We start from the raw sequence: 23,362 nt of genomic DNA on the forward strand, positions 1-23,362 counted from the left end.
GTAGAGCACTTCTTGGCTTTGGCTTGAAAAGTCGCACTTTCAACACAGTCTAGTCACCGTTGCTAGCGGTCCGTAGCCTACCACGGCTTATAGAATCGGAGGATAAAACCCTCTTTATTAGTCACATACATGCACACAGCAGAGCACACACAGTGAAATTGGTCCTCTGCATTTAACCCATCCTAGTACTAGGAGCAGTGGGCTGCTATCGTGCAGCGCCCGGGGAGCAATGGGGAGGGGGGATTGGAGGTGTCCGGTGCCTTGCTCAAGGACACCACAGCAGGGCCTAGGAGGTGAACTGGGACCTCTCCAAGTAGCAGTCCACCTTCCATATTTTCAAGTCTGTTCGGGGACTTCAACCGGCGACCCTACGATACCCAGTCCAAGCCCCTACTGACTGAGCCACTGCTGGACTGCTTATGGGCTTTCTCTCCCGTTATGCTGGATCTCGCTGCGCCGTTACCGCTGCCGTGATGTGTTCTCTCCTACCCGTGATGAGCAGTCGAGTTCTCACTGTAGCTCTCTCCACGACGACACAGACACAGGTCGGTTCTTTGGAACGGGCGTTTATTGTTGTTGCTTCCACCTTTGGTCCCGCCACTCATGCCTTGTTAACGCCGTGAGAACTATACAGTACATAAAACAAATAAAAACCAGACAATGTACAATTACGCTGTGGCGCGAAATGTAACAAATGACATTGTACAGATAACTTATACCTCGTTGGCCGCTTGTCGTGAAAAGAGGTTCTTTCGTCAATAATTGATAGCCTACATTAAATAGCGGAGATCTGTGAGCACCTGCCGCTCGACTCATTGAACTATGAACTGTACCGTCCCTCAACTAAATATGTAGCGGTAAACACACAAAACATTAGTTCCGGGCAATATCAAAATGCAAACAATTAAATAATGCACTATTGGCTGCAGCTCTTTTAGCATGTTGAACATTGATTTACAGAACAAATGTTTGAGATATGAAATACATTTTAACTTACAAATAAATACATATTTATTTATTACACAAAATCTACTAATGAAGCATGAACATATTTATTCAACAGCACTTACACGGTCACTGCTCCAGTCTGTAGTCCCCACATGTTTTAAAGAGTCCATCATTGTCCCTGTCCCCAAAAAGACAAAACCCATCTGCCTCAATGACTACCGCCCAGTTGCACTCACCTCCATCATCATGAAGTGCTTTGAGCGGTTAGTCAAAACTTTTATCACCTCCTCCCTCCCTGACTCACTGGACCCACTGCAGTTTGCCTACAGGGCAAACAGGTCCACGGATGATGCCATCTCCCTCACCCTCCACACTGCCCTCTCCCACCTGGACCAGAGGAACAGTTATGTGAGAATGCTGTTTATTGACTACAGTTCAGCATTCAACACCATTGTGCCCTCCAAGCTCATCATTAAGCTCAGGGACCTCGGGCTCAACAGCGCCCTCTGTGACTGGATCCTGAGCTTCCTGACGGGCAGATCCCAGGCAGTGCGGATGGGGAACATCACATCCTCCACCTTGACCCTCAACACCGGAGCCCGTCAGGGTTGTGTGCTCAGCCCTCTCCTCTACTCCCTGTTCACGCATGACTGCGTGGCCACACACAGCTCCAACACCATCATCAAGTTTGCTGACGACACGACCGTCATCGGCCTGATCACAGACGGCGAAGAGACGGCGTACAGAGAGGAGGTCAGAGCCCTGACATCTTGGTGCCAGGACAACAACCTCCATTTCAACGTCAGCAAAACCAAGGAGCTGATTGTGGACTATAGGAAGAGGCAGGCTGCGGAAGTTCAACATGGACTCCAGGATACTCCGCAACTTCTACAGGTGCACCATCGAGAGTATCCTGACTGGCTGCATCACCGCCTGGTATGGCAGTTGCACCGCCCTCAACCGTAAGACTCTACAGAGGGTGGTGAAAACTGCTCAGCACATCACCAGGACGGTGCTGCCATCAATGGAGGACCTCTACACCCAGCGGTGTAGGAAGAAGGCTGGTAGGATAATAAAGGACCCCCATCACCCCAGCAACAATCTGTTCTGTCTGCTGCCGTCTGGCAGACGGTACCGCAGCATCCGGACCAAGACCACCAGACTCAGGTACAGTTTTATACAACAGGCTATAAGACTGCTGAACTCCTGAGCTCTGTGAATGTCTACTCACATCTGTTTATAGTACACACACATATATATATATATATATATATATATATATATATATATATATATATATATATATATATATATATATATATATATATATATATATATATATATATATATATATATGCTGTGCATATGACCAATAAAACCTTGAAACCTATAGTAGTTACTTTGCATGTCTTGCTGAGAGGAACACACAGACAGCAGTGTGTCTGCCAGTGTGGGGGGGGTTGGGGCTCAGCAGGACGGTGGCCCCGCCCACACGGCTCTGCTCACCGGCTCTGCTCAGCATAGAGATCAGTATTAGCGCGGGACAGAGAGGGAGAGGAGGAGGGAACAACAGGAACACCAGAGAAGAGTTCCTCGGGGAAGACCAAGAGAAACCCCAGCCATGTCTGTGCAGCGGGAGGGGGGGGGGACAGCTGAGGTGAGCACACCCTTTCTACCTCTCTGCACCAACTGTGATCAGCGTATGAAAGCATTAATACTTATGGATGCCATATCTCCTTACAGGATGTGTATTTTGTAAATTGTGTGTTTTTCTTTATCTTCATATTTTTTAATTGCATATTTTCTTTTGAAACGCTTCTTTGGCTCTGTTGCTGCTGTAGCAAATTTAAATGTCCCCTCTGTGGGACAAATAAAGGGATTCGGATTCTGATTACTGATGGTAGACCCCACACAGCAGGTCCTGTCAGGAAGCTACAGTACATGGAGTCCATCTGCATGTGTAGATGGGAGGGCAGAATCGTGGAGGACTCAGGGTTTGTTGTAATCAGAACTATTGTCAACAGAGTCTTTGAAGGGACGAGAAAAAGAAGAGAAAATATGAAGCAATGTGACGAGATGATTCTGCAGTAGACATGGTCAAAAGTGTGTAGAACATGAGAGCTGCTGATCACCTAGGTTTATGGGTGCATGTGACAGTCATGAGAGCATGGTATGTCCAGGTGTGTCAGCAGCTCTGTCTGCTCTGAGATCATCTGGAGACCTGCAGGGCAATGTCCTCTCAGCTGATAACAGTTTACTGTTCAGCAGTAACTCTGATGTATGCACCATGACATTCCTCACAATAGTCACTGAGAGATGTACCTCTGACTGTAGATCCGTGCGCAGTAGCTGTATGCTGTTAGCCTGACTGACTTTCGCCTGACCTGCCGCTGCAGCGCTCTCTGGTAGAATACACTCATCATTTGTCAGTGAGACATTATGCAAGAATGTGCCTTCATGTTGTCTGTGTGTGGCTATGCACTGACTCTGTCATCTCAGTGGGAGACAGCAGTCGTGTGGACAATCAGAGGCTGTGTCCTCACCCCCCTCTGGACTGCCTACTCAGCTGCCAGCCCGTGGTATCTTCTGCACCGTTTATTCATTAGCCTGCTCCATTATTCATCTCAAATTGTCTTCATTCAACTTGCACACGAGATTGTCCTTCTGTGATCGGACACTCATACAGTAACTTCTATTACTCAAAGATCAGGTTGGGTTTTGACCACAGGTCCTGGCCTTAGTGAGGACAACTTGTCTGAGTAGAACATCACATTATGTCCACTTACCTCATTTTTAGAATAATAAAAGCTGGGGTGGGATGTTGATGTGGTTTGTAGTGGCATGTCACTGAGTAAGAGTCTGGGAAAGAACACGTCTGGATTCGCATTAAAGGAATGTACCATGCTCAGGTTGCCTCTGGCAGAATGCAGCAAAATACATCTATAACCACATGATAAACACCGGCTCCCAGCCCGGCCCTTCATCAGACCTGTCATCACATCATACGTGTGTGTGTCATCTGAGTTTTCCACATGGTGCAGGGAGACACTACAGGTACATCGGATTAAACATATGAACTAATAAATCACCATCTAACTTCTGCAGTTAACTCGTTTCGATGTGCAAGTTTCTAAAGTTCTGTGTTAAATATGCAAATGAGACATTATCTTAGGTGAAAGTCTTCTACAGAGTTGATTCTGGATAGCTCTTTGTATCACTCCATAAATCAGAAAATACTGGCATATCTACATGTTTTTAGTCATAACGTGTGTATAAATGAGAATGTGAATGATGTGTTAGACTGATGTTTGTTGTGAAATACTTTAATTCAACATGATGCTTCTAAATTAAAGTCACTGTGGACAGTAAATGATCTACCAAGGCTCAGGTTCTCTGCAGCTTGCTGGAACTGTTGTACACACACTCACATGGATGCGTGTATCTGCAGGCTCAGAGCTGACCTCTTTGTGCTGATGTGTGTGTTGACAGGAGCCCATGTGACCTTTGAGGATGACCTCTCCACGTCCCTCTGGTGAGTCACTGAGCGTCAGCACAGTGGGTTCTGGTTCAATAATACTGATGAATGATGGTGAACGTTGAAACAGCACAACATTTGACATTAAAAAACCTTGTAGCAGGTTTTGACATGATTCTGGTACAGAGCACTGAGAGTTGCTGTGATTCAAAGGCTTACCCCAACTTCTCTGTATTTAACTTCCTTAAAGTTTGAAGAATAAGGTATTACTTTTAATCGTTAGTGCTTGTCAGGTTTTCAAAACCCTGGAAATATCATTTCCAATAATGCAACTTAATAGTGTCTTTTATGAGCCTCTCTCCGCCTAGTGAATACCTTTAGATAAAAGTGTTGACCTCCTACCATACTAACCTGCCATGCTAACCTGCTACAAGGGGAACTGCACTGTGCAGCAGGTGAAGCCTCACTCATTAATCCCCGCTGTCCTGGGGAGATGGCCTACTAGCCTACTGACCATCTGCTAGCTGCTGCAGGCCATAATATCTTGATACAGCCCCCCCAGGTCAAAGATTACTCTGCTGATAATTCTATCCCTGACCATAGTGCCAGCCCATGGGTAGTTCAGGTCCTAACGTGAGCTCCTTCATACACTCATGCTTCAGTACTACAAGGCCCCCGGTTCAGTGTGTGACACATTCATTAGACACAAAATAATGCTAAGTTATGATATTCTTCAAGACAGAACCTCAAAATCTCTAAAGACTAACATTTAAAACCTCTGAAAAAATTCTGTAAAACAGGTTCAGGTTATTTGTTTGTACCCGTAGGTAGATTTGGTTTGCAGATAAAAGAAAGAAGAAGACATACTTTATTAATCCCTCTCGGGGAAATGTCTTTCTCCACTGTGTTGTGTTTACACACATTACACACACAGGGAGGATATACATGCGCTAACACATGCAGATAGGAGATGTGGCAGAACAGAGAGGCTGCCAAGTAGCCGGCGCCAGGGAGCACCTGTTTTTTGTTGTTGGTCCAATCAGGACGTGAACCGGCGGCCCTTCGGATCCAAGTCCTAGCCCCTACAGTGCCGCCCCAAAAAAAGGGAAAAAAGAGTTTCACCATGACACACGTTCAAAACAAATAAACAGTTGCAGCATCTGTTTAGTTGTATACTGAAATGACACTCTGTTCCCGAGCTGTGCACAGAACTGTCTGCGGAGCTTCTGTATTTGAGGCTGAGATGAAGCCCACAGTGACAAAATGTACACATAGTGAACCTGAAGCAGTCGGGGCACCCATGGGCTTATAGCCCCCAGGCTTGTTGATGCCTGGGTGTGTATGTCTAAGTGGTGGTGCAAATTAGGAGTGACTAGTAAAGGGTTAGGACTTAAAAGCCATATGTCCAGAGTGTAATCCTGTGATTACTCCTGTGTTTCCATGGCTCTGAATCAGCAGACCCCTGGCAGCACGCTGTCCAACATGTCACATCATGTTCAGTGACTCAGGGGAACCCAGAGGAAGGCTGATGGTCTGGATTCGTAAACAATCTGTTGGCTGTGGGCTTCCAACTTTAAGTGTGGGGACAGTGCTCCTCACAGAACCTGAGCCAAGTTACACTCAAGTTCAGAGATACTTAAGCCGCTGTACAGTTCAGTTGGTAGAGCTGGCAGCCCATTTACTGGGGCCTGGTCCCCATGCGGAGGACCCTGGTCCGAATCCGGCCTGGGACCATTTGCTGCGTGTCCTCGCCTCTGTCACTAATAGCTGTCACTAATATTAAAAAAAAAAAAAAATACACAAGGCCATTGAAGGTGAAAAGAATAGAAATTCACAAGGTGGTGGGGGGTTGATATTCAGAAATATAGTCCACATTTCAAAGTTTAGAGAAAAACCGGACAGGTTTATGTACAGACATTCAGGAAAGATTTCTCGACCTCGAACTTATCTGCTAACTGTGGTGAACTGCACCTGCCTCTCACATTCATGCGAGATACATTCACTTGTGTCTGTCTAAATAGTGAGGGGAAAACAGTCCTGACACCGACACATCATTTAAGATTAAGATCAACCTTAATTATCCCTAAGGGGAAACTACATTCTTTTACTCTGGTGTTATTGTACAATTAAACACACAGGCCCGAAATACACACACACACACACACACACACACACACACACACACACACACACACACACACACACACACACACACACACACACACACACACACACACACAATCCAACCATCTTCAGGAACTGAACAGAAGCTACATCACATTCTGCCTCCTCTGTGTCTGCAGCTGCTGTGGCGCCAGGCAAAGAGGAAGATGAGGATGAAGAGGAGCAGGGGGAGGAGTTTGAATTTGATGACAGCGATGAAATGGGCATTCCTGAGAGGAGTGGTGGCTCTCTGATGCAGAGGGACTGGCCCTCAGACACAGCCAGTATAGGGCAGGGGGGCCCCAGCACCTCACTGCTCCACTCAGGTAAACTTGGATATGGATAAACGGGTCTTATGCTTGAAAGTGCCACTGTCATGTCCTCTGTGTGCATTTTCCCTATAGAAAAGAAAACTGAATTTCCCCCTTCTTCTTCTTCTTCTTCTTCTTCTTCTTCTTCTTCTTCTTCTTCTTCTTCTTCTTCTTCTTCTTCTTCTTCTTCTTCTTCTTCTTCTTCTTGGTTCCTGGTTTTCCCGTGCCTCGTGGCGGGGATGATGTCCTCCCCACTTCTTTCTGTTTGCCACATTGCAGGCTTTTGGTGTTGGGGAGAATTTTTAGTCCTGGGTGCAGTTGCTGTACAGTGATGCATGTTGTATTGTGAAGGTGGGGGGAGGGCTGAGCAGATCTTTACCAGTTAAACGGGGGTTCAGGCAGGGCTGCCCTATCTCAGGCCTATTATACAGTATTGCCATCGAGCCCCTTTTGAACAGGCTTAGGAACCGGCTGAGGGGCCTGTGTATGCCAGAGTAAGCTCAGGGCCCCCCTGTGGTTGTATCAGCTTATGCTGATGATGTCAGTGTCTTTATCCAGGGTCAGCAAGACATCCAGGAGCTACAAGACGGTCTAGTTCTTAATGGTAAGACTGCATCAGCCAAAGTTAAGTGGGAGAAGAGCGAGGCTTGTTTGGTAGGTCAGTGGGGTGTAGAGAATAGGCCCAGTCTTCCTGGTAACCTCAGGTGGGGAAACAAGGGTGTAAAGGTCCCGGGAGTTTGGTTGGGGACTGGGGACATGGTGACACAGAACTGGGAGGGAGTGCTGGGAAAAGTGCGAGCTAAATTATCCAAATGGAAATGGCTGCTACCCCAGCTGTCCTACAGGGGAAGAGTTCTCATAGCCAGTAATCTGGTCGCCTCATCTCTGTGGCACAGACTCCAGGTACTAACCCCACCGCCGGATCTCATGAAACAACTGCAGCGGCTCCTTGTGGATTTCTTCTGGTCGGGACATCACTGGGTGCCAGCATCGGTCCTGTACCTACCTGTGGCAGAGGGGGGGCAGGGCCTTGTAGACATCACTGCCAGGACTGCTGCTTTTCGACTACAGGCAGCTCAGCGGCTGCTGTATGGGTCGTCTCCCTGCTGGCTGGCTATGGCCCGACAGTTGCTTTGGAAGGCAGGGGGTTTTGATTTTGATAAACATCTGTTTCTGCTCAAGGCCCCTGCGTACAAGATAACTGGATTTGCACCTTTTTACTGTTCAGTCATCAATGCCTGGAAGATCCTGAGTTTTTCAAGATCACATGACGCCCGTCCTGGGATGTTGATAGTGGTTTTCTTTCTGGAACCCCCTTCTCTTCGGCCACCCTAAGGAGCGGTTTCATCAAAGCAGGAGTGGTAAAACTGGGCCATTTGACAGGGATCTCTACAGAAAGACTGGCCGAAGTGACAGGCATTCGGTCAACTCGAATTCTGCAAAACTTGGTAGATGAGGTGTGGCAGTCGCTGTCGCCATCCCACCAGACTTTTGCTGGGAATACTGATCTAGCTGAACAGTGGAGAAAGGGATATGAATACATCTTCCCTCCCTTGAGTGTGGGTCCTGCGGTGGGGGAATGGAGAGAAGAGGAAGGTCTCCTGCTGTCCCTGAGGACTTTGACACTTGCAACTTTCAGCTCTTGCAGTGGGAAGCAGCTATACTCTAGCTGTGTAACGATGCTCAACCTCAGTTCACTTGCAGGCGTCAGGGAGTCGAGGTGGACAGATGTCTTTGGCTTGGGTTTTTCCCCTCAGGGCAGCTGGCGTATCCTGTATAAGTCTCCAGTCGAGAAACGGATGGCTGACATCCAATGGAGAATTATACATGGAGCAATTGCCACAAATAAATATAGAGCACATTTTGACCCAGGCACAAGGAGGGGCTGCCCGTTCTGTTTTATGGCAGAAACATTGGAACATTTAGTAGTGTCCTGTCCCCGATTGGCTGGTGTAAAACAAATGGTACAGGAGTGGGTGGAAGGGTTAGGGGAGGTTTTCTCCATACCACTGTTTGTCCATGGCCCCAAATACACACTGAAAAAGAAAAAAAACTCTAGCTTTGTTAAATTTCTTGTTCGCTAATGCTAAATTAGCGATCTGGAAAAGTCGGAAAAATCAAATTGCTGGAGTGGGATGGACAGATGTAGTGCTCTGTCTGAGGGGGCTGGTGGCAGCGTGTCTGAGGGTGGAGCATGCATGCATACTACAAACTGACCAATAATCTGCAGGGTTTTTTCGATGTGCGTTGGGCAGGTTCTGTGCTCACTTGGGGAGAACGACTCTTTAGTGCTGAATTTTTAAAAGATGTAGGTTGTAGTAGTGTGTGTGTATAGTCTTTTATGGGAACAATGTTTAAATAATATTTATTTATTTATTCATGAAAAACTGATGATTTTAATGGAATGTATTGTTTTTTTCTGACTTTTGTTGTGGAAAAAGACAAATAAAGTTTTTAAAAATCAAAAATCTTCTTCTTCTTCTTCAGGTGATATGGCGGTCAGGGACTCACCAGAGGGGTGAGTGATAATGGAATCAATTACAGCCTACAACACATAACTCAAATCTGTACTTCAAGCAGCATTGGAACAAACATTAATGAAACTGAATTTAAAATCACTCTAGTGTTTAATATAACGGGACCAGCATAGAAAAACACATTTGGCACATTAATTGAACATCTAATTTATATTAAAGAACTTTAAACTGTCATCCAAAATCAAAAGAGAAGGCTTGACTAATAGTTAGTTTGGTTTGTGATAGGACTCTTTTCATAAATGCCCTGATGTGTGTGACAGAGGCTCCTGGTTTCATGACTTCCAGTCTGGGATTGACCCACCTGCCACTGGGCGGTACTCTCATTATTAACTCGGAGTTTAGCCAAGCATGAAAATCTGGATCCTTTGAAATAGTAGCTTTACAAACAACTACAAAATACTAATAACTGCTAAGATAAATGTGAAGAGCTGACCTCAGTTGCAGATGTTCTACCTCCTCGGATGTGGCAGCGACCGCAGAGCCGGAGAGTTTCTGGAAAGCCAACAGTGTTTATGAAGGTGAGAATCAGAGGGACATCAGTATCTGACATCCTTTTCTACAGATCTCTGTCCAAAGTGAGGATGTTTTGTTTTGATTGCATCCAAACAGCACACGCATCACATCGAGCTACGGAGTGGCTCAGTGTGGTTTCAGAGCTCACAGTGCGATTACACAAAGGTACACAGCCATACTCTAGTGCAGAGATGTCCAAACTGTTTTCACCGAGGGCCACACACAGAAAAATATACGGAGAGCTGGGCCACTTATAGAGGTGAATATTGCCTCATAAGTTAAGTTATAAGTTAGCAAAACAAATCAAATGTAGGAGAGTAATGCGCAATACTTGGAAATGATTAAAGGAAAAAACAGCCTATATCCCATCTCTTTTTAGGGTTTCATTTATTTTGTTGGCAGCACATTCCTTAAAACAGAAGCCTCAGATTGCTTATAATAAGTGTAAGTATGAAGGTTGAATTTTGAGCTTGTTATGGAAATAAGTTATTGGGATTTGTTAGAAAATGTTTTAAATTTGAAATGACTACATTTATTTGAAATTGGGCTCATTAACACATGAATACTGTGTCATATATTTTAACATATTTGAGAAGTACAATATAAGACAAGCAAAAGTTTAATTTGTGGGCCATATTCCATTGTACTTTTAGAAGTTGCTGAGGGCCAATTCAATATGGCCTGCGGGCCGCATTTGGCCCCCGGGCTGTAGTTTGGACACCCCTGCCCTAGTGTTAGCTCGCTTTGCTAGTAGCTAGCTCCTAGGAATGGTAAGATATACATATAGCATTAGCATTAGCTAGATCTCCGTTGCATCAGACCCCTATAATGTGTACTTAAAGTGAGAATATAGTAGTGAGCTTTTTGTTTGAGCAGCAAGTTAATAGTATCTTTAGGTGTGTGTGTGTGTGTGTGTGTGTGTGTGTGTGTGTGTGTGTGTGTGTGTGTGTGTGTGTGTGTGTGTGTGTGTGTGTGTGTGTGTGTGTGTGTGTGTGTGTGTGTGTGTGTGTGTGTGTGTGTGTGTGTGTGTGTGTGTGTGTGTGTGTGTGTCCTGTTGAATTTAAAGGAGTAGAGAATCTCCATATTGATCAGGATGCTCTGTTGAAGCCTCACTAGTGTTCCACAGGTTATGCTCACTGAACAAACTGAAACGTTGACTTTAAACAAATTACAGTTTTGTCAGTGCTTGAATGTTTTGTCACATCACCAGCATCTTTAACTACAATGACATTGCTTGCTGCCAATCAATCAATCTTTCAAATTGAGAAATAGAGAGTTGAAACAAGCTACCCTTAATAAGGCTTCTTTTGTTTAAAAGTTTTTGTTAACTATATTCTCAGTTTTCTGTGAATAAATGGATGGCAATGGATCATTAATATGGATGTGTGTGGATTTTCTGACCACACATTCCACATGGCATTAAAAATCAAGTAGCTTTTAAAGAAAGGTCAGTATACGGCGGCTACTATCCTGAGACCCTCGCAGGGAACAGGGAAGACCAGCAGCAGAGACCACAGGGATCCATCTGCAGGACGGGCAAAAGAATAAACAACATAGTACAATTACAACATCCAGACAATCTATATAACAATATGATTATTAGAATGTACATTAAAAAGGTGCATACTGAAAATGAATTTGAACATTTCTCTTATTTGTGTTCAGCAGCAGAATGTTTTACTGCATTTAACTGTTAAATCTCAGTCATTTATGGGGTTACAACTTCATTTTTTTGGTCACCCGATGATTTTGTTCTAGATGTCTGCATAAAAACTATAATTATAATAACTAGTATTATTCTGCTGTCAATTGATTGACGATCAGCTGACTAATGTTAGCTCGTTTAACGCTGAGGTACGATGTTTTTTATGATGTTGTAATAAAGTCTTCTCTAATGACAGGAGGAGGGGATGAGGAGTCCTGCAGCCCTCCGGACGCTGCTGAGGACCAGGGGTTGTCTTCAGCCAATCCTCACACTGAATACCACACAGCAGGGGGTCACCCCCCCCACAGTGTGCTCAGACACCCACAGGCCATCTATGATGATGTGCCTGCTGAACATCTACAGCACCCAGTGGGAGGCGAGTGTACCTCCACTATATTAGACTGTGGGCTGCTCACATGTATTAGACCAGGGGTGTCCAAACTGTTTTCATTGAGGGCCACATACAGAAAAAATATACAAAGGGCTGGGCCCCTTACTAGAGGTGAGGTATATTGCCTCATAAGTTAAGTTAAAAATGATCAAAATCAATCAAATGTTGTTAAATTATGCATAATACTGGAATATTCTTTAAGAAAAATCACAGCTCTCTGTAGGGTTTCATTTATTCTGTTGGCCACCTTAAAACAGGAGTCTCAGATTGCTTATGATAAGGGGAAATATGAAGGTTATAGTTCAAGCTTGTTATGTAAATAAGTTATTGGTCTTTTTTTTTATCAACTTAGATTTGTTAGAAAATGCTTCATCTTTAATTGACTGAATTTATTTGAAAACTGGGCTTACAAACATATGAATAATGTATAATATATTTTTACATACTGTATATATTTAAGGAGTCCAATATATAGTAGAGCAGATAACATCATATTTTCAGAGGAATCGTTCAAATGATGATACAAGCACCAACATTGGCACAGATACTCCTTAGACATTACTCTTTTCAAAAAGTACGCGGGCCACCTGAAATTCAAGATGGCCGCCCATTTTCAAGATAGCCGCCATAAGCAGTAATAAATATGCACAGACCTGCATGGCCAATATGTATGATTCTGACATCAATATATACATTTTTTACTATGTAAAATCCAAATCTGGGAGCCGTAAACCTCTCAAAAGCTTACTTTTGCCTTATTCTGGCCTTAAGAAGAGAAGCCCTGAAGCTGAGGTTAGCATAACATAACATCACTGCTACCTCTCTTGCGAGACCCAGCCCACTCGGCTGCTACCATCAGACATGTCATGGACAAAGTCAAAGAGACTGTATCTTTTCCTGAATCCAGGTCAGATACCTGTCAGCAAATCCAGTCACACTGGCCTTAGCAGTATGGTGAGGATAAGTTTGTCATAATGTTTGGAGTCCTACACATTGAGATGGCTGCACTGAAGTCAATTGGAACACTTCTACAGGAGAGTGGTTGGACAGGAGCCCTGGTGGAGGCAGGGGTGGCTTCCTCTGGGACCGCAGAATCTTTCCTATCAGAAGCAAGCATCACTAAGCCACGCCAGGCCCACCAGATAACAGCATGCAGTCTCTACTAGCTGTTGAAGGCAGCCTACAATGACTATTGCACTGAGGCAGCTGACAACTCTGAGGAAGTGCTATGCTTCGATGCTTGGTGTGATAGTCGCAAGCTTCAAAGTCCGCAGTTTCAATTCTGGAGTTTAGTGCTGTCCATGGAACTGGCGATCCTACTACTGATCCGGGCATTCAGGGAAGCCAACTTCAACCTGTACTACCAAGCATTGACTGAGCTCATCCCATACTTCTTTGCCAACAACAACACTAACTATGAACGCTGGCTCCCCATCCATCTCCGAGACATGGTGACCCTCAAAGAGAAACATCCCCAGCTGGCCCAAGAGTTTGCAAGTGGAATATTTGTTGTTCACAAGTCAAGCGAGAGTTCTCTGCAATGGCTATTGACCAGGCTCAATGCTGTTATCAAAGCTGACGGGGGAGCAGTTGGTATAACTGAAGATCCCTCAGCACTGAGGAGATAGATGATGGCTGGTCCTCAAGTCTGCCACCTGGTTGCACAGTACAAGGCAGCATCTGAAGGAGAACAAACTAGCCACCACAATGAGACACCACAAGCCCAAAAGGTTTTCTTTGAGAAAGTCAAGAAGCTGACCCAAGTTTTGAAGGAGCTGGGCAATTCTTTCCAGGAAGAGAGTGGGGATCTGTTGTCACTGGACACCAAGGATATTGCTCATCCCAGTGTAGCTGCACTTCTCAGCACACATTATGAGATGGGCAGAACTTGTTTCCAGCAGTTCATGGAGGGCCTGCAAAATGAGGAAGTGGCCACCTTCTATGACCCAATCAAGAAAAACAGGGTACACTTCTTCGGACAGGAACCAGCTTCTGCTGATGCTTCAAAGCAGAAAGTGCTGAAGGAGGACTGCCAGCTCTTCTCCAAGCTGTTCATCTCATGCCAGAGCAGAGAATGTGACCTGCAAGAGTTCTTTCGCGTTGAAAATCAGCAGTTCCCTGCTGCCCTTGAGTGATGGTGGGAAGCTTTACTCCAGTCAGAAGTCTCAGCTTGCAGCCATTCTTGAGAGCCATGTTACAATACCTGATGTGGAACCAAAGGCTGATGCAATCATCATTGATGGTTCAGCACTGGTGAACACCCTACCACCATGAACCTCAATGCCTTTTGAAGACTATGCCATGTTGGATGTACTCCCCAAAGTACAAGCAGTGGACGTGGGGTAAAACGCAGAGTAACAAGTAAGGGCAAAATCCCCTCAAACTGGCGGAACTTCCTACGAGACAGTGATAACAAAACAGCTGTTCATGTTCCTGGCTGACAAGATTGCACATATGTCTACAACCAACTATGTCATCGTGACCAAAGATGAAGATGTTGCCTGCAACGACATGACCAGCTTGGATAGGATAGCACCATGTAGTCAAGCGGAAGCAGACACACGCATCTTTTTACATGCCAGGCATGCAGTGAAGGAGGGGAGCAAGGTCCTGATGGTTAAGGCCAGTGACACAGATGTCCTCATCATAGCAATCAGTGTTCTGCCTCTCCTTCAACGGATTGGTTTGCTGCAGTTGTGGGTGTCCTTTGGCTAAGGATGCAACCTGAGGTGGTTTCCTATACATGACCTTTACACCTCTATCGGGCTGGAAAAAAGCAAAGGAATACTCTTCTTTCATGCCTTCACTGGTTGCGATGTTGTTTCAGGCTTCTGCAGCAAAGGGAAAAAGTCTGCATGGCAAACCTGGGATGTGTGTGTTGAGGAATCTGATGTCTTTGCCAAGCTAAGCCAGTACCAACTAACAGTAGGTGATGATGATCTGGAGGTCCTCAAGAAGTTTGTGGTGACAATGTATGACAGGTCCAGTACAGTTGCATGTGTAGATGATGCCAGACTGGAAATGTTTGCTCGGAAACAGAGGCCTTATGAAGCCATTCCTCCAGCTCGTGCAGCACTGTTTCAGCATGTCAAGCGTGCTGCCTATCAAGCAGGCTGCATATGGAGTCAGACAATACTGCGCCAACCAGAGACACAGAGTCCTGCTGACTGGGGATGGACAAAGAGTGGAGATACATGGAAGGTCTTCTGGACAACACTTCCACCCATTGCCGAGAGTTGTCAACAGCTGACCTGAAGTGTGGATGCCATTCAGAATGCCATGGAAGGTGCAAATGCTACCGATATGGTCTTACCTGCACAAGACTATGTAGCTGCAAGTGTGAGGGTTAGGAAAAGTTCAAATTCCCTATACTTTTAGACACAAAGATCATCCAAATTGATCAAAGTGGTGAGATTATATGTCAAATGACCCCATTTACAAGTCTGCATGGCGGCCATCTTGGAAAATGGGCGGCCATCTTGAATTTCAAGTACTTTTTCAAAAGAGTAATGTCTAAGGAGTATTTGTACCACGTTTAGTGCTTGTATCACTATTTGAACGATTATTTCAGTTAGCTGCTGCACTATTACAAGTCTGTATGGCGCCATCTTGGAAAATGGGTGGCCATCTTGAATTTCAAGTGGCCCGCATACTTTTTCAAAAAGAGTGATGTCTAAGGAGTATTTGTACCAGGTTTGGTGCTTGTATCCTTATTTGAACGATTGTTTCACTTATCTGCTCCACTAATAAGAAAAGCACAAGTTTCAGGTGTGGGCCATATTTCATTATATTTTTAGACTCTGCTGAGGACCATAAAAAAATGGACCACGGGCCGCATTTGGCTCCTGGGCCGTAGTTTGGTTATCCCTGTATTAGAATGACTAAAACAGTATAGGCTACATGAGACCAGCAGAACATGCTTTTCATCTGTGGTTTGTATGTGTAGATGTTGATGACATCTACGAGGACATCCAGAGACCGGGTCAGTGCGGCAGCTCCAGTGAGTTTGAGAGTTATGACGAGCTTTCAGACAGCGAGGCGGCTCCGGCCCGCAGCAGCAGCAAGGTACCTCACTCATGCACTTTATTTTACTGTCAACAGTCCTCATTATAGTTCTCTGGGGTCTGGCATTAAATTCCTAGTCCACAAAAATACAGTTGAACTTTTGTAATTGTTCCCTAAAAGTTACAATTAACATCATGTTAGTTGTTTATTATATAATTAACACAGTGTATTATAGAGAATATTAAAACATGATGGCAAAAAAACACACCTTAAAAACGTATTTAGGTGCAATGCCTTTTCTGGCCACATGACATTCAATCCCCTTCTGTGTTAACATGACTGTGTGTGTGTGTGTGTGTGTGTGTGTGTGTGTGTGTGTGTGTGTGTGTGTGTGTGTGTGTGTGTGTGTGTGTGTGTGTGTGTGTGTGTGTGTGTGTGTGTGTGTGTGTGTGTGTGTGTGTGTGTGTGTGTGTGTGTGTGTGTGTGTGTGTGTGTGCGTGCGTGCGTGCGTGCGTGCGTGCGTGCGTGTGTGCGTGTGCGCGCGCGCGTCCACCTACCTGACGAGTAGAGAGCATTGTTCTCTCTCCTTTAGCTCTAGTTTTGGTCTCCAGCACTCTTTACTATGTGTCAGTTTTGATGTTTGTTGTTCCCCTCTGTTTCCCCCTGACAACACGGTCCTAAACATTTGATAGGCAATAACACAGACGTTAACAAAGTTAAAGATCATCTTTGCACAATTTAGCCCAGGCTTCTTTAAAATTATTGAACAGTATAAAGGAAACCTGAAAAAGGGGAAGCAAATTATTTGTGTCAGTCCCTGGCTCGCTCTGTCAGCACATGTGTGTTCTGCTTCTGCTAGCCCCCAGCTCATGTGTTTCTATTTGAGAAGGACACTTGGAGTGTGTATGTTCTCAGATTCACAAGACGTTTAAAATCAGAGGATGTCTCTCTGTCTTGGATAAGACTTCAGACTTTTGAAGGAGAAAACATGTTCTAAATGAAAGAGATTCACTGATGCACAGTGTGAGGTATGTGTCTGGTTTTCTCTGGCTTTAACCAAACACTACCAACCGTTGGACCGTCATCTGCCTGACAATATAGTGAGTGATGATCAGTTTCTTAACCTTGTTGACTTTACATTTTTATTAGTTTTTACCTGATTTTAAATCTTACTTTCAAACTTTAATACTACATAGGAAGAGTTGTGAACTTTTGAACAGGCTTAATCGGTTCTTAAAACAACTTCATTTAATAATTCATATCAATTAAACAGTGCGTGGATATAAGTGAATGTAAGTGTGAGTTAGAACATCCAGTACGTTAGAGTTGAATATTTGGACCATGTGGGGTTTGCTACTTATTGAAATACATTACCCTTTGTGGATGTTAGTCAGGCTTCATATTTTGAGAGGGCTCCCCTCAGACGTGAGTGTGTGCAGGAGCTCCACATGGAAAAGATCATTATTGCTGTATTCAGAATCAGAGAGTAGCTTCACAGACAGCGATTAGCTTTGGTATAATGGTGCAAACAAAGACAAAGAAAGAATAATATATAGAAATAAATAGTACAATAAGCTTTCAAAAAACAAAACATTTTCAGACTATTGTAACAATTAATAAATAAAGACAATATTTACATAAAATATAATTATGTGAGAAACTGAGTACAGTACAATATGATGAATACTATATATTCAAGTGCAATTTAACAGTTTAATATAAAATAAACATAACCACAAACAGTCAATTTTCCCCGAACATTCCCCCTCCCTTCTGAAACTGTACCCCAGACTTAGATACAGTATCTCTCCCCAGCTGCTTCAGTGTGTCCATCTCAAACTTTATTTTTTCTGCTCGCTGTCTACTGCCGGACCCCCAGCTGAAAGACACCTGTGCTGCCACCAGGACGGAGGGATGGGGGCTTCTCAGTACTCCTCAAGCTGCCCGCATCAGACAGAGCTGTGACACTAAGGTAGGAAGGACTCTCCTCTTTCAGTGACACAACTGAGACTCTGCTGGCCCTGTGAGCCCGGGGGGGCGACCAACACAGTCACCTAACACACTAAGGGGACGATCCATCTCTGTTTCAGATGTGTTCTATGTCTGTTCTCACATTGTGTTTCAGGTGCAGCAGCTGATGAAAGCAGCCAGAAATGGTACCAAGGACGGGTTAGAGAAGACAAAGTTAGCCATGTTTCGTAAAGTGTCGTTCCTGCAGAGAAAAGATGCCATAGGTACAGAATCACTCAGTCACTTCAGTGATTTTATCCAGTGCATAAGTTCTCTGGAGTTAGACTTTGTAGGTCTGGGTCATAAGTACCATAACATGAGTGGAGCCAAATGGAAGTTGTACATGTTTGTAACCATGGGAACCAGAACAGATTCCTGTGTTTTTCACTCTACATAAAGTGGTTGTGTTTGATCCTGCAGGCGAGGGAAAGGATGATGCAGGTTACATAGAGGTGTCTGTGTGTGAGTTAAAGCACCCCCCACCACAGCTGTCCCCCATGCCAGAAGGACTCAGCAGTCAGCAGGTGTGTATGTAGACGTGTGCTACTCACACAAATGTGGGACATGTTACCAAGATGCTGAAAGGTACTCTAGACTTCAATACTCTCCACGTTTCCCTCAGAAGAAACATTTCTGTTGAACACAATAGTGTGTATATAAAGTCTTGCATGCAGTGTGTTGCTCCAAATCATATTCACCTCCATGTGCGATTGAAAAAACTCTGATAAATGTCAAAAACTCTCTGTGTGAATAGTCCTCCACCAGCTTCAAACAGGAGTAAATACTTTCCCAGACTTTTTGTAACCGCTACTCCTTTTCTTGGTCATAGTTTCTATCATATTCCACCATAAGTGCATCCTGGAAGCTGTTTTTACATCAAACATCTGCAGAAAGTATTTCATTCATAACATGATAGCTTGAAATAAAACAGAAGAAAGTTGAATGCATATGTGACCTTAAACCATAGGTGTCAAACTCAAGGCCCGAGAGTTTTCTAAGAATATAATGTTTATTATACGGCTACACGCCGCTTTACAGAAGCTCGTTGCCCATAAACTACATGTCCCACAATTCCTCTCGTTCCTGGACATGCGTTACACTGCCTTAAACCATTCAGTTTGTGTTGAGAAGTGAAAGTGAGAGCAGCAGAGTCACATCACAGTTCTGATTCAGAGCCATTACAGTGCAGCTCCTTTTACCGGGCTTGAATCAGTGACCAACTTTCATCATTAACACTGCCATTCAATATGAGATTTTATTAGAGAATTCACAAGATGTAATGTTGTACATTGGTATAACCCTGAAACAATACCTGCAGGTATGATTGTCTAACTTGCCTCCTCCTTAGGTTGTCAGACGTCTCATCCTTAGCTCCATCGTCCAGAGTGAGAGCAGCTACCTGGACTCTCTGAAGAGAATTCTGCAGGTGAGTTTCATCCCTCACCTGTACCGGCCACCAGCATGTCTGGGTGGAGAAGCTTTGTGTGTTTGACAGACAGTAGGGATGGAATCGAGGTTAATTTCTTAAGCGCTTATATAAATGAAACCTGCAGTGATGTTGGAGCTATGCTGTGGTTCCTTTGATTAAAGGTGATAGTAACAATTTACTCACACATCCTGACAGTTGGTTGGGTTCATTATTAATCTCTCAAGACATTAGAAACATTTACAAAAGTCAATTTTGCAAAGTGCACAACTTGATCTCCAGCATGCACTTATCTGCACAACCTTTCAGAATAAAAGAGAGATGCTTTGTGTGCTGGAGGAAATGTAACCACAGATCAACAAGATGTCCAACCGACCTTTCTCTGTGTCCAGGAGTACCAGCAGCCTTTGTTGGAGCCACAGAACCTGGTCCTAAACCCCAAGAAGGTTCGTCAAATATTTTACCGTCTGCAGGAGATCCATCAGTGCCACTCCATGTTCCAGATTGCTCTGGCATCCCGAGTGGCTGAGTGGGATCACAGTGAGAAGATCGGAGACCTGTTCGTGGCCTCGGTCAGTCACCTTTCCTCCATTCATTTCTCTCCTGTCTGTCCTCCTGACCTATCTCAGCACTGCTGGTGTATTTCAAACACCCCTTGTTTGTCTCTGTAGAGACTAATCCTCTCTAGCCGTGTCCCCTCAGCATTCACAGCCCCACTCGTTCGCTGCATACAATGACCTGTTCCTCTGCAGAGAGTACCCCCCTCAGTGTAGCTGGGGACCAGCTGTTTGCCGTACGACGTAAAGCACATATTAGTAGTAAAAATAAGAATTAAGACAAAAAAAAGTTCACAACCATGGCTAAAAAAATGAGCAGCAGTTTAAAGAACTAAGTGACATAAATAACATATTAAAGTATTATGTTTGTATTACAGTGGTTATTGCACATTACAATTGGTTTATTGCACAAGGTTGCAACAGTCTATATTTTGTGGGGGCTCAATTCCAAACCAGGCCCTACACCCTCTCCATACCCACCCCCATGGTCTTACTGGTAAACTGCACAAAACAAGAGAGACATTTTATCTTGTCATACAGTTGTAAACAATTTGAAGGTCAAATTGTATTTCTTTCTTAGGATCTAATATACCCGTGTCTAGTCTAGTCAAAGATGTGTGCATTAGATTGTAAAGTTCAGCATATTTATAGGGACTGTCAAACCAGGCAGCTCGTAAGCATCAGAGTTAAAAAGAGAGGTGTACGTAAAGAAAAGTAATTCAGGTATTTTTGTACTTTCGTTATTATGTCTTTAAACTTCTGAGAGATGCTGAAACGAAACTATGGTCACAAAAACTTCCTAAGGTTCCTTCCTTTTCGGCCAGAGGGAAGTCTATCAGAGCTTGCTGCCTCATTTACACACTTAGAGAAGTTAAGCGTTGTCCAGTTGGACTACACAGTTCATTAAAAAAAAATTCAATCTGTGTTCAGTGAAAAAACTGGAATGCTAATTTGTTGATGGCGAGTTCCCTTTACTTCAATCAGTTCCTGTATTCATTTGATTCAGTAATGCAGGGATTTGAATAAGCAGTTATGAGATCATGTGATTATGTGACCTTATCTTGTGTCAAACCTTAAGTAGTTTAATGGACAAAACAAGTGTCTCCCTCTGACTCTCTGCCAGCTTCCAGGTTCTTTTTTTTATATATTTATTTCACTCACACTTTTTCCTCCACAGTTTTCCAAGTCCATGGTGCTGAACGTGTACAGTGAGTACATCAACAACTTCACCAACGCCATGGCTCTCATCAAGAAGGCGTGCATGTCTAAACCTGCTTTTCTGGACTTCCTGAAGGTGCTTACTTTGGATCATGTCTCTTGTGACTTATTGATTACTGGGGCTCAGGAGGTTGATGGTTGTCTTTATATTGGAAGGTCGGTGGTTGGATCCCCAGCACTTAACATGTTCATGTTTCGTTGGCAGTGGTGGCAGAAGTCCTCTGATTTTACTAAAGTCAAAGTAGCAATACTACATTTTAAAGTAGTTTGTTACAAGTAAAAGTCCTGCTTTCAAACTCGTACATCAAAATATACTCAAAGTATCAAAAGTAAAAGTACTCCTTGTCCCGTTTCAGAATTATTTATGACTGCTATTATGAATATTGATATGTTTTATCACAGCTGGTAAAGGTGGAGCTCATTCGAACAACTTTTGTATACTGTTGCTGGATATCTTAAATACATGTCAAAGTTTATTCAATCATTTATTTAGATGTATTATTTTATAATCTGAACCTAAAAAGTAACTTTTAACTAAAGCTGTCAAATAAATGTAGTGGAGTAAAAGTAGTACATTGGCTTCTGAAATGTAGTGGAGCAGAAGTATAAAGTAGCAGAAACTGAGAATACTAACCATAGTAACCATCCATCACTGGTCCCTGGAATGCTCTGACTGTGTGTGTCTCCTGAGCAGCTGCACCTGGCTCTGCCTCAGGATGTGTGTCAATGGCTGAAGACTGACGTACGTTAAGTTGCTCTGAGGGGTCTCGCTGCAGGTTTCAGTCCAGTGAACTTTCTGCCTGATGAAGCATCTATTAATCCAATGCTTTTAAATTGTATTGATATGATGATAAGAATAGCAGCAGTGATGTCTAGACTGAGTAACACAGAGCGGTGGGCGTCATGGTGGAGACAGAGGCAGCCATGTTCAGACCTTTCAAATAGCAGACAAAATATACACAGCTGAGACATATACCGACGGAATAAAGTGTTCAAATAGATGTTGTAGTGCTTTTAATGCATAAGATTTAAAAATCTAAATAAAGTAAAATAGTGGTAATTATATGACAATCTAAAATTGTAGAGAACATAATGAAGATATGGCAGTGGAGCAGTAATGAGTCAAAGTCTAAATCTTATCCAGGGAAGGAGGTGCAGGTCAGCGAAAATCGGTATGTCATCCGCTGTTGAACCTGGTGACGGGTTGATTTATGGCAGGTTCAGAACGAGGCATGGCTGCAACACGCTGTTTAGCAGACGAAGCGATGAAGGCGTTTTAAAGAAGAGCATCAAACTCTTCCTGCAGCGGAGGCTCACTCTGCACTTAACGGATCAAAATAAATAAATGAACATTGCGTGCAAATCCTGTTTTTAAATGCCCCGCATGGTTTATATTAATGTTACATTCTCTAGACAGAGACTGACAGTGTCCTCTCCCTGTGACCTCCAGAAGAAGCAGGCCTCCAGTCCAGACAGGATCACTCTGTACGGCCTGATGGTGCGACCCATCCAGCGCTTCCCTCAGTTCATCCTGCTGCTGCAGGTCTGTCACACACACCACACACACACACACACAGCCTTCAGTGTGGCCAGCCAGATGAAACGCATGGTGAACAGTAGTTCTGACAAAGGAAGAGAGAATGAAACATGGCCTCTGGTCTCTGTCATATTTATCCTGCTCCAGCACAGAGGATGGTTTTGGTGGGATGGACTCTTAGGATTTTTTACATTTGTTTGCTTGAAAATAAAGCATTTTTCATGGATTTGTCATTGTTGTATGTAATATAACCATCCACACCTTAATATACAGATAGTGGAGATAGTCTGCTCACCAGTCAGTCACTAATGCTGGCAGGAAACAGGAAGTGTAAATCTTTCAGAAGGGGCATCACGTGGTGTTTGGTTTCTCTACAAGCTCGGGACATTTGCACTGAGAATTTGTGTTGGGGTTTCCGACAAAACGGAAGTGAAAGCTTGTCACTGAGTCTGCTGAAGTGCATCTTAATCTACCCCCCCCCCCCCCAACCCAACAGCTCAAAGACAGGCAGGTATTACTGTACCTGTCCTACCCTTTACTGTCATCTTGTTGAATGTATTTGATAC

At 44.0% G+C, this 23,362-nt stretch overlaps 1 protein-coding gene across 1 annotated transcript in view; it reads left to right on the forward strand.

Annotated features, from left to right (window-relative positions):
• Window positions 1-2,571: 2,571 nt before the first annotated feature.
• Window positions 2,572-23,362, forward strand: part of LOC134864938 (rho guanine nucleotide exchange factor 10-like protein) — a 34,406-nt gene continuing 13,615 nt past the window's right edge. The window contains exons 1-14 of the mRNA XM_063884322.1: window positions 2,572-2,605; window positions 4,438-4,480; window positions 6,727-6,912; window positions 9,385-9,415; window positions 9,873-9,952; window positions 11,849-12,028; window positions 15,990-16,108; window positions 17,928-18,020; window positions 18,174-18,282; window positions 18,479-18,582; window positions 19,407-19,484; window positions 19,877-20,056; window positions 21,219-21,335; window positions 22,710-22,802. Of these exons, the coding sequence (XP_063740392.1) occupies window positions 4,459-4,480; window positions 6,727-6,912; window positions 9,385-9,415; window positions 9,873-9,952; window positions 11,849-12,028; window positions 15,990-16,108; window positions 17,928-18,020; window positions 18,174-18,282; window positions 18,479-18,582; window positions 19,407-19,484; window positions 19,877-20,056; window positions 21,219-21,335; window positions 22,710-22,802 (1,392 nt within the window). The 5' untranslated portion in view covers window positions 2,572-2,605; window positions 4,438-4,458. The remainder of the gene's footprint in view (window positions 2,606-4,437; window positions 4,481-6,726; window positions 6,913-9,384; window positions 9,416-9,872; window positions 9,953-11,848; window positions 12,029-15,989; window positions 16,109-17,927; window positions 18,021-18,173; window positions 18,283-18,478; window positions 18,583-19,406; window positions 19,485-19,876; window positions 20,057-21,218; window positions 21,336-22,709; window positions 22,803-23,362) is intronic.

The sequence above is a fragment of the Eleginops maclovinus genome, chromosome 1 (genome assembly GCF_036324505.1).
Source record: "Eleginops maclovinus isolate JMC-PN-2008 ecotype Puerto Natales chromosome 1, JC_Emac_rtc_rv5, whole genome shotgun sequence".
Taxonomy (NCBI): Eukaryota; Metazoa; Chordata; class Actinopteri; order Perciformes; family Eleginopidae; genus Eleginops; species Eleginops maclovinus.